The sequence below is a fragment of the Haliotis rubra genome, unplaced genomic scaffold (genome assembly GCF_003918875.1).
Source record: "Haliotis rubra isolate DU_JTF1 unplaced genomic scaffold, ASM391887v1 Scf618, whole genome shotgun sequence".
NCBI classification, from domain to species: Eukaryota; Metazoa; Mollusca; class Gastropoda; order Lepetellida; family Haliotidae; genus Haliotis; species Haliotis rubra.
The window spans coordinates 567,848-589,947 of NW_025767322.1; the positions used below are offsets into that span (position 1 = coordinate 567,848).

Below are 22,100 nucleotides of genomic sequence, written 5' to 3' on the forward strand. Positions count from 1 at the left end.
AGACGTGTACCGGCCTACACCTTGTGCGGATATGTGTAACAGTTAATATTTCAAAATGTGAATAACTTTGGCGGTTTACAAAACGGTTAAGTATTTCACTCATTTTACAAATTGACTGAACATTCTGTACTGTGTTTCAAATTCTACCAAACTCTACGTGCTCAGGTTCTGTAACATGTATATATCGTACCAGCCTTCCCTGAACATGGTTCCAATCTGCACGTGCCTACATTCTGTAACATGCATACACAGTACCAGCCTTCCCTGAACATGGTTCCAATCTGCACGTGTCTACATTCTGTAACATGCATACATCGTACCAGCCTACCCTGAACATGGTTCCAATCTGCACGTGCCTACATTCTGTAACATGCATACACAGTACCAGCCCTCCCTGAACATGGTTCCAATCTACATTCTGTAACATGCATACAGCCACATGGTGCCTACCTACATTCATGGTAACATGCATACATACACAGTCCAACCAACCCTCCCTGAACATGGTTCCAATCTGCACGTGCCTACATTCTGTAACATGCATACACAGTACCAGCCTACCCTGAACATGGTTCCAATCTGCACGTGCCTACATTCTGTAACATGCATACATCGTACCAGCCTACCCTGAACATGGTTCCAATCTGCACGTGCCTACATTCTGTAACATGCATACACAGTACCAGCCTACAGCCTACCCTGAACATGGTTCCAATCTGCACGTGCCTACATTCTGTAACATGCATACATCGTACCAGCCTACCCTGAACATGGTTCCAATCTGCACGTGCCTACATTCTGTAACATGCATACACAGTACCAGCCCTCCCTGAACATGGTTCCAATCTGCACGTGCCTACATTCTGTAACATGCATACACAGTACCAGCCTTCCCTGAACATGGTTCCAATCTGCACGTGCCTACATTCTGTAACATGCATGCATACACAGTACCAGCCTACTCCCTGAACATGGTTCCAATCTGCACGTGCCTACATTCTGTAACATGCATACACAGTACCAGCCCTCCCTGAACATGGTTCCAATCCAATCTGCACGTGCCTGAACATGGTTCCAATGCACGTCTGTAACATGCATACACAGTACCAGCCTTCCCTGAACATGGTTCCAATCTGCACGCCTACATTCTGTAACATGCATACCTGAGTACGTTCCAATCTACACGTGCCTACATTCACTGTAACTACATTGAACATGGTACGTGCCTACATTCACATGCATACACTACAGTACCAGCCTTCCCTGAACATGGTTCCAATCTGCACGTGCTACATTCTGTGTACACAGTACCAGCCCTCCCTGAACATGGTTCCAATCTGCACGTGTACCAGCCTACATTCTGTACACACAGTACCAGCCTTCCCTGAACATGGTTCCAATCTGCACGTGCCTACATTCTGTAACATGCATACACAGTACCAGCCTTCCCTGAACATGGTTCCAATCTACACGTGCCTACATTCTGTAACATGCATACACAGTACCAGCCTTCCTGAACATGGTTCCAATCTACACGTGCCTACATTCTGTAACATGCATACACAGTACCAGCCCTCCCTGAACATGGTTCCAATCTACACGTGCCTACATTCTGTAACATGCATACACAGTACCAGCCTTCCCTGAACATGGTTCCAATCTACACGTGCCTACATTCTGTAACATGCATACACAGTACCAGCCTTCCCTGAACATGGTTCCAATCTACACGTGCCTACATTCTGTAACACGCATACACAGTACCAGCCTTCCCTGGAATTCCTCCATAATGTACGTGCCTACATTCTGTAACATGCATACATCGTACCAGCCTACCCTGAACATTTTCCAATCCTCTGCATGTACGTGCCTACAATTCTGTAACAAACATACATCGTACATACCCTGAACATGGTTCCAATCTGCACGTGCCTACATTCTGTAACAAACATACATCGTAACAGCCTACCCTGAACATGGTTCCAATCTGCACGTGCCTACATTCTGTAACATGCATACATCAGTACCAGCCTTCCCTGAACATGGTTCCAAATACACGTGCCTACATTCTGTAACATGCATACACAGTACCAGCCTTCCCTGGAATTCCTCCATACTGTACGTGCCTACATTCTGTAACATGCATACATCGTACCATCCTACCCTGAACATGGTTCCAATCTGTACGTGATCTGTACAGGCCAATGATGTTCTTTCTCACGGTGGTTCCTTCACACAAATGAACTGTCTTCAAAACTGTACACCAGGAAGATAAGAAACACGGAAACAGGACGTCTGTATTCTCCCAAATAATAATGACATAGCAGTTTAGCACTTCTAGGTCTTAAAACAGTGAAAAAAACAAGACCCTGACGTCAAAGTTTAGTTGTTACGAGTTACAAAAACTGTTAATTTTTTACAGCAAGAGCTTTAGCAGCTTGCTAGTGATATATACAGATTCCAGTATCTCAAACAATCGAACGGAACTTGTCTGGATGTGCTGAGCCGGGGTAGAGCAGTCGCTGTTGGTGTTTGTTGGGGGTAAAAAATGTACAGCGAGGCTGGTACATCTGTATGGTGGATGTAGGATGCACATTAATCACGCTTGTCCTGTTACCGTGACAGAGACGTCCCTGTAGCCGGGGTTAGTGTAAATAGGCTCCGTGTTGTGTCGATAAGCACTGTAGGCAACACTGATGGTGTAGGTGTCCCTGATGTGGAGAGTGTGTGTCGGTATAAGACAATTGCAACCCACGCATATAACACCCACGTGTCACCCAAGCATGTACCACCCAAGTGTCACCCAAGCATGTACCAGCCAAGTGTCACGCAAGCATATACCGCCCAAGTGTCACGCAAGCATATACCACCCAAGTGTCACGCAAGCATATACCACCCAAGTGTAACCCAAGCATATACCACCCAAGTGTAACCCAAGCATATACCACCCAAGTGTAACCCAAGCATATACCACCCAAGTGTCACGCAAGCATATACCACCCAAGTGTCACGCAAGCATATACCACCCAAGTGTCACCCAAGCATATACCACCCAAGTGTAACCCAAGCATATACCACCCAAGTGTCACCCAAGCATATACCACCCAAGTATATACCACCCAATATACCACCCAAGTGTCAACCATATACCCCCAAGTGTCACCCTAAGCATATACTCCCAAGTGTCATGCAAGCATATACCACCCAAGTGTCACGCAAGCATATACCACCCAAGTGTCACCGCAAGCATATATGTACCTAAGCATATACACCTCCCACGTGTCACCCAAGCATATACCACCTAAGTGTCACGCAAGCATATACCAAACCAAGTGTCACCCAAGCATATACCACCTAAGTGTCATACCATATACCACCCAAGTGTCACCCAAGCATATACCACCCAAGTGTAACCCAAGCATATACCACCTAAGTGTCACCCAAGCATATACCCAAGTGTCCAAGCATATACCACCCAAGTGTTACCTAAGCATTTACTAACCTAAGTGTCACCTAAGCATATACCACCCAAGTGTCACCCAAGCATATACCACCCAAGTGTCACGCAAGCATATACCAACCAAGTGTCACCCAAGCATATATTACCTAAGCATATACCTCCCACGTGTCACCCAAGCATATACCACACCAAGTGTCACGCAAGCATATACCAACCAAGTGTCACCCAAGCATATATAGTGTTACCCAAGCATATACCACCCAAGTGTCACGCAAGCATATACCACCCAAGTGTCACCCAAGCATATACCACTCTAAGCATGGCAATATACCCATCTAAGTGTCACCAAAGCATATACCAACCTAAGTATATAGCATATACTACCACCAAGTGTTACCCAAGCATATACCACCCCAAGTGTCACGCAAGCATATACACACCCAAGTGTCACCTAAGCATATACCACCAAGTGTCACGCAAGCATATACCACCCAAGTGTCACCCAAGCATATATACCAAGCATATACCTCCCAAGTGTCACCCAAGCATATACCACCTAAGTGTCACGCAAGCACATACCAACCAAGTGTCACCCAAGCATATATTACCCAAGTATATACCACCTAAGTGTCACGCAAGCATATACCAACCCAAGTGTCACCCAAGCATATACCAATCAAGTAAGTGTCACCCAAGCATATACCACCCAAGTGTATATACCTCCCAAGTGTTACCCAAGCATATACCAATCTAAGTGTCACCTTAAGCATATACCACCCAAGTGTCACCCAAGCATATACCACCAAGTGTCACGCAAGCATATACCAACCAAGTGTCACCCAAGCATATATTACCCAAGCATATACCTCCCACGTGTCACCCAAGCATATACCACCAAGTGTCACGCAAGCATATACCAAACCCAAGTGTCACCCAAGCATATATACCCAAGTGTCCCAAGCATATACCACCCAAGTGTAACCCAAGCATATACCACCCAAGTGTCACCCAAGCATATACCACCCAAGTATATACCTCCCAAGTGTCACCCAAGCATTTACCACCCAAGTGTCACCCAAGCATATACCACCCAAGTGTCACCCAAGCATATACCACCTAAGTGTCACTCAAAGCATATACCACCTAAGCATATACCTCCCAAGTGTTACCCAAAGGATTTACCACCCAAGTGTCACCTAACATATACCTCCCCACGTGTCACCCAAGCATATACCACCAATTGTCACTCAAGCATATACCAAGCAAGTGTCACGCAAGCATATACCAACCAAGTGTCACCCAAGCATATATTACCCAAGCATATACCTCCCACGTGTCACCCAAGCATATACCACCACCAAGTGTCACGCAAGCATATACCAACCAAGTGTCACGCAAGCATATATTACCCAAGCATATACCACCCAAGTCACCCAAGCATATACCACCCTAAGTGTCACCCAAGCATATACCAATCTAAGTGTCACCAAAGCATATATACCACCCAAGTATATACCTCCCAAGTGTTACCCAAGCATTTACCACCCAAGTGTCACCCAAGCATATACCTCCCAAGTGTCACCCAAGCATATACCACCAAGTGTCACGCAAGCATATACCAACATAGAGTGTCATCCAAGCATATATATACCCAAGCATATACCTCCCACGTGTCACCTAAGCATATACCACCCAAGTGTCACGCAAGCATATACCACCCAAGTGTCACCCAAGCATATATTACCCAAGCATATACCACCCAAGTGTCACCTAAGCATATACCTCCCACGTGTCACCCAAGCATATACCACCAAGTGTCACGCAAGCATATACCAACCAGGTGTCACCCAAGCATATATTACCCAAGCATATACCACCCACGTGTCACCCAAGCATATACCACCAAGTGTCACGCAAGCATATACCAACCAAGTGTCACCCAAGCATATATTACCCAAGTCACCCAAGCATATACCTCCCACGTGTCATATGTACCCAAACATATACCAACCAAGTGTCACGCAAGCATATACCACCAAGTGTCACGCAAGCATATACCACCCAAGTGTTTCCCTATTCTAATATCAAAATCGCATGTTCCATTTATTCTTAATAGTAACAATCAACGTCTGAGCTGTAGAAGGTACGGTCAAACAGCTTCAGTGTCATAGAGATCAAATATGTTATTGGATTGTGACTCCATAGTAACCGGTGACCTCAATGAAAAGCATTTGGATAGAAGGTGAGTTTGTGGTGAGATGGATGTAGGGTTGGGTTGATGGTGAAGACGATGGAGAGATGGGTTAGTGGTGCGGTGGATGTGGGGGTGATGTGCATGTAGGGGTGGATGAAGGGGTGGATGTAGGGTGGATGAAGGGGTGGATGTAGGGGTGAAGGCGGGGTGGCGAGGTGGAGGTGAGCTGATCCTACGGGGCGTGTGACGATCGTTGGTCGTGGTTAACAGTCCGATTCTTCCCACAAGGCTGCACCATGTTAAACACTTGTTTCTGTACAAGCACCTGTTTATGACAAAGGCTTGATGTTCACTGACACCTAAAAATGTACAATGTATACTCTTCTATAACAACCCCTATCCGTGGCACTCCTCACTTCAGTGCCACCAGTGTCAAACAATGAATGATCTGAGAGCAGATATACTGGACCACAAGCTATGTCAACCCATGTCACAACATGCGCAATCTTGACTCATCTTCAGCGACCCCGTCAATACCCCGTGTATGACCACACTAAAATGACTGTCCGCTTGGTTTTCGACCATACAGATTTCATTGCACAAACACTATGTCACCCATCATCGCCACAAGGCCTATATTCCTACCTGGTTCATGCTGTCCCTGCAATGTATATGTGATTTATACATCACTCCACAACGTCTGTGTACCTTGACGCACTGAGGGTTTCAAGGACAAACGTTTTGACCTGTGTCAGCATACATGTATGGGCTTTACTAACTCATTAGCTGACCGTGGTGACATAAGTTACTTTAAATGTTGGCAACCAGCCCCTTCAGGCCAGTTGCCGACTTACTGGCTGGTAGCACTGTAACTATTAGCCTGGGTTCAAACTATGCTAAAATTACACCCTCCTTGTAGGTTTGAAATACATGCATAAGTAGCTACTGTTTGTTATATCCCACACGCGGAACATCAACATGGGATACACATGCTTGTTTGAAGTTTTGCATTGTTTACCAGCAGTTGTCTTACCTGTGTCACTAAGGCGCTCATTCTGCAGGTGTGATTTTCAATGTCAAAGCTCTGCAGTCAAGGTATCTCTAACAAAGGACAGTTGTGTCCTTCGTTGGAAGTCGCTGACGAGGTAATGAATCTGGCGAAGGACTGCTACCATTTGTTGTTGCAATGCAGGAAAACCCGCGCTTGTTGCTAAAGAAAACAGGTCAAGCGTATCAAGATGTGAGTTGCCCCCCTTTCTACTTTAAAGCTGTACCTCTCAGCAACAACAGCCAGACAGTGTCCGTGACGCTATGACATTATAGTTGCTCAACCAGGTCGCTGGTTGAATGGAAAAGGTGGGTGAATTACGGGTGGGTGAATATCTGGCGGTTGATGTGACCTGGGTGGCGGGAAAATGAAAGGTCATTGTAAGATAGGGCATAGTACTTGACAATATGGTGATGATGTTTCCGATATTATTCATGAAATTTACAGTATTGGCGCCAGATGCCAGTTCACATATACAGCTGTCCCCGTCTATCAGTTCGATACAGCTGTCCCCGTCTATCAGTTCGATACAGCTATCCCAGTCTATCAGTTCGATACAGCTGTCCCCGTCTATCAGTTCGATACAGCTGTCCCCGTCTATCAGTTCGATACAGCTGTCCCCGTCTATCAGTTCGATACAGCTGTCCCCGTCTATCAGTTCGATACAGCTGTCCCCGTCTATCAGTTCGATACAGCTGCCCGTCTATCAGTTCACTAGATCTGTCCGTCTATCAGCTCGATACAACTGCTCGTCTATCTGTCCACTACAAATGCCATTCTACAAGTTCCCAAAGTATACAAGTTTCCCGTCTATCAGTTCACTTTGACAGCGTCCCGTCTATCAGTTCCCATATCATATCAGCTTCCCATCTATCAGTTTGCTACACCAAGTATCCCCGGGTTTGTAGCACGCCATGATCAGTCTGTCAAACAACACCGCGAGGCATTCATGTCAATACCATGATCCACAACGACGATCGCAAAATTATTCAATATGCACAACCGAATTATTCCACATTATCGACAGGAATATAACCTGAATACGTGACACTCAGAGATAGGATAAGTTAGCTATTTATCGTCCAGGTTTGAGAAACCCACGACACAGAACGTATCTTTCCCTTTTCAATAACTATACTGAGCGAAAGAGCAATTCAAGCGGGATACTAAACCGAGAGTAAGACGGACATACAGATTGCACTGTACGGGTTGTCCCCGATCTGGATTGACGTCATTCGGCGCCGTTAAACAACCTTCGACGTTGACATTTGACCAGAGAGTAATGAAAACTCCCAGTGTGAATGGACGTGACATCTAGGCCACCCCACAGGTAGCAGAGGGCTGATTGACTAACACACACAGGCAGGTAAGGTGAGCTTGGCAATAAACTCAACACAAAGTCGGGTGCGATTGGAGTGATTGATGGCGAGTATATATTTTACCGCTGTGGGAAATGATCCGTAGTCTATGTAGCTTAATACAAAGATGACATTTATGTATTTATATAAATATATATACGTTATAACTCTACACATTACACACGGCCGAATGGATAAACACATATAAACCTTTTCCTTTGAGTGTTTACCTTTCAGTCTTCCCACCCCATACCCCATAAACATTTTCCAGGGTCCCGATCCACAAAGCGTTCGTAGCGCTACGACATTCGTAAGCCTATGATAAACTTTAGAGTTACGACAGGTCGTAACGTTACGAACGCTTTGTGGATCGGCCCCCAGCCTTGTTCAAAGCTGTATACTGAATGAATTATCCCGATGGTGTATCGAAATGCTGTCTTTACAAACGGCAAGTCTAGTTACGTGTCTAGTTGTGTCTGTTCCAGGTACAACTTGTTAGTATTTAAATCTAGAAATTATGATTTGCTTACAAAAATACTGAATTGGAGACTTGAGACTGAATTTGATTAGACTCCGTGCCCATTAGTCATAGGGACCCTGAAACAAAAATATCCAAGAAAGCCCTTGCAAGTCTAGAATATGTGGCAAGCCTAGATTTCCAGAGTTTCAGGAGAATGAAGGTCTCTCGGCTCCTTTTCAGACATTATAATATATTTAGGATTATTTTTATGAACTGTTGTGTCTGTAAAATATGTTCATTTCAGAGACAAGATGTTAGTTTAAGTGTCCATGTATTCACATTGTAACAGCAAACTTGATCAGCAGAAATAAAATATTCGTCTGACGAGGAAACGCCAAGTGGTAACACAAGCTATATGCACAGACTGCTGTGACGTCAAAACACCCATTTCAGCGTGTTCCTTGGACAGATTATTAAATAAAAGCTTACGTTAATAGTGTAAAGAACACCTGTGTTGACAAGCGAATGAATGCATATTGCAGCTCGCCGCGTTGGCAATACTGCAGCATTTCGCAACAACACTAATATAACAAGATTTATATTCTAGTCCCACATTGTCGACCACGATGCATTTGCCTGATCGAAGCATGTGCCATAGACTTCACGATTTCAGAACAATGTATGGATAACACCCATTTCCATTAGATGCGCATGGCATTAACACGGTATTGTATTTAGTTCTACAAGGAAAGGTTTCCAACAGATCGATGCTCAACGGACTTCAAGCTGTCATTGTATTGGAAAATGTCTCTCATTACTAGTAAACATACTATTTATTTCCATAACGGTCATATTACCTTGCATACTATTTTCCTTCAGATGCAATGATTATCGTTCTCCATAACATTTGTGAAAACAGATCACAATAATGCATGACAAACAACATGACTGCAGATCGGGAACAGATGCCGCTTGTTTGTATCTCTCTTGCTAAAGCACTTTGTAAATTAGCAAATGTTCCCAATATAAATCAATCCGAATCAAATCACAACGCAATAAAAAGCAGCATACGAAAGACGACAGATGCTAAATAACAAGTACAAAAAGAAATTGCTATATTCCACACCAAAATAAGTTAATTAATGCACTGGATATCTGTGGCGTTACATAATGCATTACTGCCGGCGGTCGGGACTGCACCTACACTGAGCTATAGGAATACCACTCACCAGGATCAGTCCGCTCCCCCTGCACAGCCTGCAACACCACAGACTATAAGCTCATCGTTGTGCTCTATTTGCCCACTTTACGCCTCAGATATCGTGTCGATTCCAATCCTCTGTCGTGTGCGCGTGACGTCATCAGCGTGTGGAATAACACACGGGACGGTGGAGTGTAACAGTTGCTGGCTAAGTTTAGTCCTCGCGGTGTCACATGGCACGGCTATAATATCCTCAAGCTGCTCCCATGTGTGTCGCCAAGTGTACAACGCTCACGGAGAACACAGCGGCTTCTCATACCTCTCAACAGAACCGTCCGTCTCAAACCAGGTGAAATAAGCATTTTAAGGGCAAAGCTGTTTGTTGAGCACACCGATAGCACCAGTACAATCCCCGTTCAATATCAGCATGTTTTGGGGTGTCAATTCAGTTAAACCAGTATGTATGGTTGTAATACTCTGCACAGTTGACTGCAGTTGAAGCATAGTTTCATATATATGGAACCAGCTCACTGTGACTCTATAGTCTGTGGAATAGCAATATCCAGCTGCCCAAGTCAGAAGATACCTATAAGACTTAACATTCAGGGCATCGGGTAGCCATGATGTAACTGCACCATTAGGCTGAACATTCAGGGTATCGGGTAGCCATACTGTAACTGCACCTTTAGGCTGAACATTTAGGGTATCGGGTAGCCATACTGTAACTGCCCGTAAGGCTGAACATTCAGGGCATCGGGTAGCCATGATGTAACTGCACCTTTAGGCTGAACATTCAGGGTATCGGGTAGCCATTGTGTAACTGCACCTTTAGGCTGAACATTCATCGGGTATACTGTAACTGGTAAGGCTATACGGGTATAACTGCACCTTTAGGCTGAACATTCAGGGTATCGGGTAGCCATACTATAACTACCCGTAAGGCTGAACATTCAGGGTATCGGGTAGCCATACTATAACTACCCGTAAGGCTGAACATTCAGGGTATCGGGTAGCCATACTATAACTGCCCGTAAGGCTGAACATTCAGGGTATCGGGTAGCCATACTGTAACTGCACCTTTAGGCTGAACATTCAGGGTATCGGGTAGCCATACTGTAACTGCACCTTTAGGCTGAACATTCAGGGTATCGGGTAGCCATGATGTAACTGCACCTTTAGGCTGAACATTCAGGGTATCGGGTAGCCATGATGTAACTGCACCTTTAGGCTGAACATTCAGGGTATCGGGTAGCCATACTATAACTACCCGTAAGGCTGAACATTCAGGGTATCGGGTAGCCATACTGTAACTGCCCGTAAGGCTGAACATTCAGGGTATTGGGTAGCCATTGTGTAACTGCCCGTAAGGCTGTACATTCAGGGTATCGGGTAGCCATGATGTAACTGCACCTTTAGGCTGAACATTCAGGGTACCGGGTAGCCATACTGTAACTGCACCTTTAGGCTGAACATTCAGGGTATCGGGTAGCCATTGTGTAACTGCACCTTTAGGCTTAACATTCAGGGTACCGGGTGGCCATACTGTAACTGCCCGTAAGGCTGTACATTCAGATTATCGGGTAGCCATTGTGTATCTATCCAAAAGGCTGAACATTCAGGGTACCGGATAACCAGAATGTAAGGCGGACCATTTAGGGTACCAGCCAACAGGTACAAACACACCGACATACCGGCCACAGGCAAACACAGGAGTACACAGCGACCAAGATTCACGTGTGTATCAGTAAACATAAGGGAATGGAAATACATAACCATATACACATATGTATATGTAGACACATATATAGGTATACATGACATATACATACGCACATATATACTACACAACATAGTAGGGGTTAGTCAGATTTGTCATTCTATTTGAATACACACTTGTTGATGAGAATCAATCTCGGGCATCATGAAAACACCAAAAATATCTCTGTCAAAACGGAGACGTATGTATGCAGTGCATAATACTTTGGTTTCCCTTGTGGACAAACAGACACCATTGTTTACTTGGATGTCTACTTTGAAATAAAGTTCCGGAAAGTATCGTAATTGAGAAGATTCAAATTCCATGTTTGTCTAGGAAATGGCCATTATTCCCCGACTAATTTCACAATGTACAACTTCAACAATATGGACACCTACAGATGTGGAGTATGTCAGCGCATGTACTGTTACGGAAATGTTTGGAAGACAAAAGCAACATACCTGGCTGGAGCGCCATATAGTTAACAACGTCGGAGCAGATTTATTACCGGGCTCTTTCCTTGCTTCGTGGATCAGATATGACGACTACCTTAGTCGGACTAGCATATAAAGTTCACTTGACTAAAGTGGCAATTGTCGCATATGCTTTCATATTACAACCGCTGCAGAATTAATTCCTCGTAAAAAGAATTTCGTGACATATAGCCTTAGTTGATCATATAGACATCTGTTGATGTCGTGCATTGAAAAAAGGTCACTCTCAAAGGCATTACATTCACATACGTCATAGCAGCTAGACGGTATCCACTGGCGAGTAGAAATGTCAACGGTCTCTATAGATACAAAGCAGATATGGAACATTTGTGCATGAATTAAAAATCAATTTTGATTGTAGCTATGCTGTGTAGCATGTGTAATCTGCATTTATCATTGTGTAATAATAGCTGCAGCACATGTTCAGTTTATATCCATTAATTTCTAATACCCATCTGGTCGATGTATTCACGTATTTATCCGTCGCTTCGAAGGATTATGTGCATTGTGAGAACTACCGTTAGAGATGGGACAATAGTAAGAGTGGCCTCCCTTGTCTTGAGCTGTGCACTTCGGAAGACGCAGACAAAGAAAGTTTAATTGTGTATCCATGTCATAATTGTACTTATTATACATATATTATTAATGAGGGTAACACGAGTTAACTACTGCATAATCATCTTCGAATGTAGATGTGAAGTTTTAATCGTAGCAAGGGACACAGTGTGAACTGTTTTCCCTTGAGTAAGTGTGTGAGGTGAGTGAGGTGAGTGAGTGAGTGAGTGTGTGTGAGTGAGTGTGAGTAAGTGTGTGAGAGTGTGTGAGTGAGTGAGTGTGTGCGTGAGTGTGTGTGAGTGAGTGTGTGAAGCACGGTGGTTGGAGAGAAATGGGTAGGCGTGTGCGTGTGTTTACGTTGGTAAGTGAGTGGGTGGGTCGGTGGGGGGCACCAGTGCAGCTATAATATCACTTCGTCAGTATATAATCCAGTAACCACCCAATCCCGATGTGTCGTAACAGAAACATATATACACGATGCCAAAGGTGGACGTATCCCCGATATACTTTGAAAATCGTTGTTTAAGTAATCTTTCCTTTGGGTGGATGGGTGCATATCGGTGAAAACATTTGATAAATCGCGCGGTTTTCCACTGTTACAGATTCGGGTAAATCATCTCAAGCAATGTGCAGGTGATGACCTAATAGAATTCCAGAAGACACATAAATCTCACACAAGGTGAAGCATTATACACGCCTTATCATCACTTACAACAATTCAAACAGTTTTCCTGATCGATATGGAGACAGTTTAGACGCCAGTAATGCAATCTCCGATACGTAATTATCATAATCTTGCAAGATCTGGGAAGCGACTAGTCCGCTCAGTTGACAAGGAGGAGCTCGCTTTAGCTAACATATCAGTACTGACATCAGGTGATATATAAAGGGTAGCAGTTGTACTGGGCGACATACAGGATGTAACAGTAGCATTGGTTGACACAGGATGGAACAGTAGCATTGGCGGCATGACACAGGATGTAACAGTAGCAGCATTGGATGACATACAGGATGTAACAGTAGCATTGGCGACATACAGGATGCAACAGTAGCATTGGGTAGCATACAGGATGAAACAGTAGCATTGGGTGCACATACAGGATGAAACAGCAGCATTGGGACACAGGATGTAACAGTAGCATTAGACATACAGCATTGGGTGACACAGGGATAACAGTAGCATTGGGCGACATACAGGATGAAACAGTAGCATTGGGCGACATACAGGATGAAACAGTAGCATTGGGTGACATACAGGATGTAACAGTAGCATTGGGTGACATACATTGCAACAGTACATACAGGATGACATACAGGAACAGTAGCATAGCATTGGGTGACATACAGGATGCAACAAAGTAGCATTGGAAGACACAGGATATAGCAGACATACAGGATGTAACAACAGTGACACAGGAGCATCATGACATACAGGATGAAACAGTAGCATTGACACAGGTGACAGTAGCAGGATGATAACAGTAGCATTGGGCGACACACATGGTAACAGTAGCATTGGGTGACATACAGGATGTAACAGTAGCATTGGGTGACGACAGGATGCAACAGTAGATGGGTGACATACAGGAGTAGCATACAGGATGTAACAGTAGCATTGGGCCATACAGGATGTAACAGTAGCATTGGGTGACACACAGGATGAAACAGTAGCATTGGGTGACATACAGGATGAAACAGTAGCATTGGGCGACATACAGGATGAAACAGTAGCATTGGGTGACACAGGATGAAACAGTAGCATTGGGTGACACAGGATGTAACAGTAGCATTGGGTGACATACAGGATGAAACAGTAGCATTGGGCGACATACAGGATGAAACAGTAGCAGTAGCATTGGGCGACATACAGGATGACATACAGGATGAAACAGTAGCATTGGGTGACATACAGCATTGGGGATGAAACAGTAGCATTGGGTGACACAGGATGAAACAGTAGCATTGGGTGACACAGGATGTAACAGTAGCATTGGGTGACATACAGGATGAAACAGTAGCATTGGGTGACACACAGGATGTAACAGTAGCATTGGGCGACATACAGGATGTAACAGTAGCATTGGGTGACACAGGATGAAACAGTAGCATTGGGTGACATACAGGATGTAACAGTAGCATTGGGTGACATACAGGATGAAACAGTAGCATTAAGGACACACAGGATGAAACAGTAGATTGGGCGACATAGCAATGGGCGACATATAGCAACAGGATTGGGCGACATACATGATATACAGTAGATTGGGCGACATACAGATATAACAACAGGATTGGGCGACATACATGATATAGCAACAGGATTGGGCGACATACATGATATAGCAACAGGATTGGGCGACATACATGATATAGCAACAGGATTGGGCGACATACATGATATAGCAACAGGATTGGGCGACATACATGATATAGCAACAGGATTGGGCGACATACATGATATAGCAACAGGATTGGGGACGACACAGGATGAAATATATAGCAACAGGATTGGGCGACATACACATGACAACAGGATTGCAACAGGATTGGGACACATATGATATAACAACAGGATTGGGCGACATACATGATATAGCAACATGATGACATACATGATATAGCAACAGGATTGGGCGACATACATGATATAGCAACAGGATTGGGCGACATACGTGATATAGCAACATGATTGGGGGACATACATCATATAGCAACAGGATTGGGCGACATACATGATATAGCAACAGGATTGGGCGACATACATGATATAGCAAACAGGATTGGGCGACATACATGATATAACAACAGGATTGGGCGACATACACAGGATGATATAGCAACAGGATTGGGCGACATACATGATATACACAACATATTGGGCGACATACATGATATAGCAACAGGATTGGGCGACATACATGATATAGCAACAGGATTGGGCGACATACATGATATAGCAACAGGATTGGGCGACATACATGATATAACAACAGACATGGGCGACATGACAGGATTGGGCGACATACATGATATAGCAACAGGATTGGGCGACATACATGATATAGCAACAGGATTGGGCGACATACATGATATAGCAACAGGATTGGGCGACATACATCATATAGCAACAGGATTGGGCGACATACATCATATAGCAACAGGATTGGGCGACATACATCATATAGCAACAGGATTGGGCGACATACATGATATAGCAACAGGATTGGGGTATACATCATATACAACAGGATATAGCAACAGGATTGGGCGACATACATCATATAGCAACAGGATTGGGCGACATGTACGATGTAACAGTGGCTTTGTGTGACATGCTGGAAGAAGCAGTAGCATTTGGTGACATGTATTTTTGACGAGGGATGCAATAATGAAAGACCACATCCATTACTCTATGAAGTTCAACAACAATCAACTGATGTTCTTTGAAGAGTAACAACACCATCACAACCGTTAGCAACGTCGACATACAGCTTAGGGATGACCGCAACAACATCCGTTTCTTCTGTTCAACGATGATGATAACGAAGTCTGAGAAAGGCATGTAGAAGTTAGATGAGCATGAATACATGACACTTTCTATGGACAACAACTTCTTTCATCCTTAGTCATGACATGTCTTGAGCTACTTCTTGCCTTCTATGCACTTACCCAGCATTCACCTGATGAAGGAGCAAGAAGTAGCCCTCAAACGTCGTGACAAGGAACAAAAGAATTTGTTATTCATAAAGTGTCATGTATTGATACTCTCAACGTTATTAACATAATGCTTATAGATAAACTTAGCGTTACAACAATGTTAACATACTCTTAGAGATAATCTCCTCACAATAACCGTTAGTCATGCTAACTTACTTCTCAGTGATTACTATATTGTTCGTTCATGTTATTCATAAATACAAGAACAAATAATATTATAGCTATCTTATCCTGTCGGGTACCCATTCACTGCTGGTTTACAGAGATATTTGTAACAAAATGTCTCACCTCAGAGGACACAAATGTGAGTTGTCTTTCAGTGTGAGGTTGGCATGAGGTACTATGATCTCTCAGGAGGCAATCTACTGTACACGGTCAACATCCTAACTCTTCACGACACGTGTTCGCCTGATTTGCTTCTCCAGAACCACGCGCCTAACATAACGGTTTATCTTTACAATGCTCACTGACAGGTGCTCCAATTTACAATTACGACCAAACAGTCATATTGACCTGCGTAATTTGCAGCAATTATAATCAGGTAGGCTAACAAGGCTGGTGATTGTCTGTAATGTGACCATTTCGGTCATACCTGATTGTGAACGCATTTGCAAGCAAATATCATTATAATATTTGACAATCAGCTTTACGTAAAAGGGAAATATTTCTAAATATCACCTTTCGCCCCAAACTCCAAGGGCACATTTACCGTTACATAGTTCTACAGATGACTGCCGTTAGGGGTAATGGCGACAAGACGCCCTATTGAGTTGAACCCATGGCCAATCAGTCATATTTTACTGTTCTATACTCTATTTTACTGTTGTACGAGACAAAATTGAAATTTGGCTTCTTTTACAGTCACACTTGTTTGATAAGAGTGTAAGAATAATTATAATTCCGTTGATGATTAAATTGAGTGAAGGATATACCAAATGGAGTAATACTTTGACAGAACATATTCAGGGGACAGACTCGTTTCAAGTACCAATACGCTGCCAGGCGAAGCTGATCTCCTCAGACCTGTCACGAGAGGCACTTTATGTCGGTTCTACCTGTGTAGTGATTGTAAACTGACTATGATTGTATTTGCTCCGGCCAATACGAGTAAAGGTTAAAGGTGGTGACCGAGCGGGTGAGCAGCCCAGCGCCGACAAGAGGACGAGTGCACTTGATGGCGATCTGGGCACCCATCGACGACCTAGTTTCAATTAAGCGTAGTTTGACTGTATTCAGGTTTGGAGATCGATCGGGTAGAGTGAGGTTATAATGCACTATATTTAGTGTCAGTATTTCCGTCTAAATGAATTAAAGCAGGTGCGGATTACGATGAAATAGGCAAACTGGAGTGTATGAGCTCGTGGTTAGTGTGTCATACGTTAGGATGAGTCCACGAACACTAGTGAAGTGCAGAGAGGGCGTTACTGGCATTGCATAACGCACTGGAAGAAAAATACGGAGAAAATCAATGCAATGATGCTGCCACCTTTAATTACCAAAGGATCCATATGCAATACCTGCAATAGCTAACTAGATGAGTATGTGAAGGGATGTGAATAGATGACTACGGATGAGAGATACAGAATGAACAGAATTGTGTGGTACGGCTGATTTCAGAAGTATTACACTTAGACCACCCAACTCCTTTGACATTCCTGGTTAGAACATTATCATTTTATTCGAGGCCAGGGGATCTGACGAAATGGAGGAGAGAAGCTCAAACTGATCCAAGTCTACGATTTTCAGCAGTTTGGTGAAACCTCTGAGCACGTTTATGGTGCTGATACTATAGAAATATTTTCAGAGAGAAACCAAACACACAGGTTCCTGGCGTGCCAAAGGGAAGCAACTCCGCATAGTGAACTGAGGCAGCAAAGACGACGAAACCCCTTCCGCCTTTCCCGTGTTGTTACGAGTAACATAAATTAGTAGATGAGTTTGCGTTTCAAAGAAATGATTCAGCGCCCTCCCGGCAGAACTGTAAACTCTGCCAAATAGAAACACGCACCACCCAGATTGCAAATTCGGCATCATTGGAAGCGCTCTTACAATCTCAAACGGCGCCTTAGATGACTGGATCACCCGTGCCAAGTTTGGTTTGAAACAATGGTAAAAACATGTGCCACGCAGGTCGATACTGAAAGCCCTGTCGGTTACACAAACGAATGAAACATGTTGTACATTTAAAACAGTGTCAAACTGACTTACAGAAATATAAATATTTTTTAAAAATACTTGAAAGAATGTCAGCTGACCATGATGAACCGTTGACGTGAACGTCCGACTCCTGGTCACTTCCACAGACCATGACGTGGTGGCGGTATGTGCTTGGACAACTGACTGCATGTTGTGAGTGTAAATACACGAGGTTTGAGTTTAGGAAGATATCATCATACATACACAAACATCGTCTCGCCGAACATCCGCTCAGTAAGTCAAGGGTATCAGACATAGAAGCTCAATGTCAGTGATTTCCTTGACGTACTTTGATATAAGGGACTACGTCTGAAAACCGGCTAAATCGGTGAGTGGCATCCGGATTAACGGGTGTCCAAAATTACAATATATCATGTTTGTCTATGGCAGGGTCGGGATATGAAGGATATGCTTGGTTCTGCAAAAACTGGATTCACAGCAGAGAAGGTACATAGTCCGAGATTTGAAAGTCGGAAGCTGGGAGGTTAGGACGCATCTTTGACTAGATCTGGATTGTGGAAGTGTTAATGTATCAAATAGACTTGATTGTGACAAGAGATGGCCGCTGTATGACCTAGTCCGGAATAGATGCTACGTATTGCAAACTACATATGCCTAAGCTATTAAGCTTTTAAACAGTCACTGCTGATCATCAGATTTGTTGTTTGTTGCAAGAGACGACCTTGCTTCTGGTAAAAGGGAACCGTGTTTGTCGTGAGAGGCATTTTCGGATTTGGGTGGTTAGGGCGCTGTGTTGGTTGTAGCATGCCATTTGTATAGATTGCTCACGATATCAACCACCTGATTTTCTGGTCAAGTCACCATCATATCCAGACCACCGTCAAAAAGAGATTTGTTTAGTGCGGGGTTAAGCAACAAACTAACATCACAAACCTTTGCTCGACAATTTATGAGCTATTCACTTTCTTCCTGTAAAATATTGTACTTTATATTGAAATCGTTTCTCACAAGATCCTTTTCGCGGATAAACAAGCAAAGTCTATATTTACCTGCTAACAAACATATTTGAATCCTGCGCGGATAAACAACTGACAACGTTTGATCTTCCTGCTGCCGACCGTCCGCCTGACAGACCTACTCCAATAAACAACGTACATGCCACCAGGTCTTAATTACACATGTCATACGTGGATATACAGTGATGATATACCGCAGCCGAGACCGTGATATACCACACCGCAGTGTGTGATACCTGGTGAAACATCACATACCAGCCGGTGATACTGCTCGGGAAGTCATAAACATCTTCATCTTTAGTGTCACGTGATGACAAGAAGAAATATACACAATATATACACATTTCTAAATTCTTACTACTTTGGGACAGAATTAATGGGTATTTGAAAGGATCCCCTTCATTTCAGTTACGAAGTTCTCGGACTATGTGCAACAATTTATTCATATCTGAGTGAGCGATTGAGTGATCGTTTTGGGATTAAGACAGACTTGAGCAGATTTTCAGTGATATTACTGTGTGTCAGTATATGCAGGAGAAGGGTCCGACATTACGTTTACCGTTATCAGTGAAATGGACGAACAGATGTTAATGCAGTAGGTCCAATGAGGAATGAATAGCAATCAGATTCCGTTTGTAAAAAGTTGAAATGTTAAGTTTTTATATATTATGCTTCAGGTGGAAATGTGTATTAACGTAGACCTGTGTACGACCAGGTATTGCATGAAGGTGCAACAGCACCCTTGGCCACGGCACTGTTGACAACGATGCACACTTGTTCACAAGTTAGACACATGTTTTATACGCAACGTGGACACAAGGTTTGTATACACAAGTCGGACACAAGTTATACACACTATAGACACCGACGATGATCACGGACCAACACCCAAGCCGTATAGATGGGGGCAATTCGATGAAAAGTTCCACATGCTCAAAAGCGAAAAAATTAGATCACATTGTGAATAAGGGAATAACTGATCAAGTCTGGACAAGTCTGTACGGACTCATTAATCGATAAGTCAAACACCGGCCATACATGGAATCACGCATACAATCGTCTCCCCTTTTCTCCTAAAATTAACTTCGGGTTTCACCCTTATGAAAAGAACACATTAATAAAGCTTGGCAGAATTTGAGTTTTTAAATGTTTAATTAAGCCCTGTGGGTGTCTAGCGTTAGCTGAGCTAAATACAACACACTTTTAATCTTCAAAGAATACGGGATGAGCCTGTTTTTATGAGCTTATGGAAAAAATCGAAACACGAAAATAAGAACATGAACGAATTTACTGTTGGTCTTTTAGTACAATAACAAGGCGCCTGAAGCACCTGATAGTGAACTGTTTTGAAGAACATGAGTCACAGACAAGAGAGGAAGGCATTACAGGCTACTTGAAACATCGCGTTCACATAATGCACTTAGAGAGGTGATTGATAACTTCTGAGCCTCGCACTTGAAAACTTGATGTAAAGAGATTAAACTGACTTTTTCAACATAATTCTCTTCCACGTTGGTACATATTTGACAACGAGGTTGAAGGGATTTTATCCGACTTTGTAAAGGTGGTTCTCTTGACTATCTAAAAGATTCTCCGCAGCTGTTATGACGTCATTAGACGTTTGAATCGAAATGGGTTCAGGATATCCTTGTCTTCTTGTTTTGGAAAAGACAGAGAAAATGGGCGGTCAAAGCCACACCAGTGGATTGCACACCTTTTTGAGCTTTTCACGTCTTGTAGTCCCGAAATTACATCAAAGGTTCAGCAGAATATGCTCCATCTATTGTCATATATTGTTTGCGAGATGAACACCAGCTGCTTCCCAGAACCATGGAGGCCATAACCTTTCCTACTTTCACTGAACTTCCACTGTATTCATTGTTGCCTTGACTGGAGGTGTGAACCTTTGTCCGTAGTCACAGATTGTGACAAGTACCATTAGATTCAAACAGAGCTTGAACTTCACGAGATATATTGTGCCTTGTGCTTTGATCATCACATATCAGAAGCTATGGAACCTAACGAGCTGATTCTGTCTTCAAAGTTTCTATGTTAATGGTATTTACTCTCCCTTGGGAAATGCCTACGAGAGAAGCAATATGACGCTCGGTCATCACCATACATTCTCAGGAACATATGTTTTGTTGCTGAAGTGCAAGGGTTCCCCGGACGGGAGTCATCTTCAAGACTGTCCTTGTCACGTTTAAACTCTGCTTCCAACCTGTTCACGGTGGTGGAGAAAGGGGCACCACCCATTCATGTTGTAATTATATCTGCATGGGCGGCTTCTGGTATCAAGCCCTATTTCTGCAAAGTAGTTAACGCTGCTTATTCCTAATTCCTGTCGGTTTTCCACAGGTCACAGACCAATGACTTGTCACAGCGAAACCGATTGATCAAATAACTGAAGATTATGTGTATATATCTCTATAACATCAATTTTCACAACAAAAGATTTCACAATCACGCAGTTGTGAGGTTTATGAGAAACCCTCGTATTGCGCGACGTGAGTGGGTGCGTAAGAGAGCACACGTGCGTCCATACCACTCCGCAGTTTAACATCGATATTCACTTCAGGCACGACCCGTGAAGATCCGGGGTAGAATGGTCTTCAGCAACCCATGCTTGCCACAAAATGGCGACTATGCTTGTCGTAAGATGCGACTAACGGGATCGGGTGGTC

General features: G+C 43.5%; 1 protein-coding gene across 7 annotated transcripts in view; it reads right to left on the reverse strand.

Moving 5' to 3' along the window:
- Positions 1–22,100, reverse strand: part of LOC124256097 (calmodulin-A-like) — a 173,306-nt gene that overhangs the window by 99,957 nt on the left and 51,249 nt on the right. The window contains exon 1 of one of the 7 annotated variants that reach the window (XM_046690036.1): positions 9,750–9,858. The exons of 5 other annotated variants lie outside the window; for them this stretch is intronic. Coding sequence is in view for 1 of the 2 variants with exons in the window: in XM_046690031.1 (XP_046545987.1) it covers positions 6,688–6,708 (21 nt within the window). In the remaining variant the exon portion in view is untranslated. Of the gene's footprint in view, positions 1–6,687; positions 6,849–9,749; positions 9,859–22,100 lie in introns of those variants that run through there. One more of the 7 variants, XM_046690031.1, reaches the window with a different exon arrangement.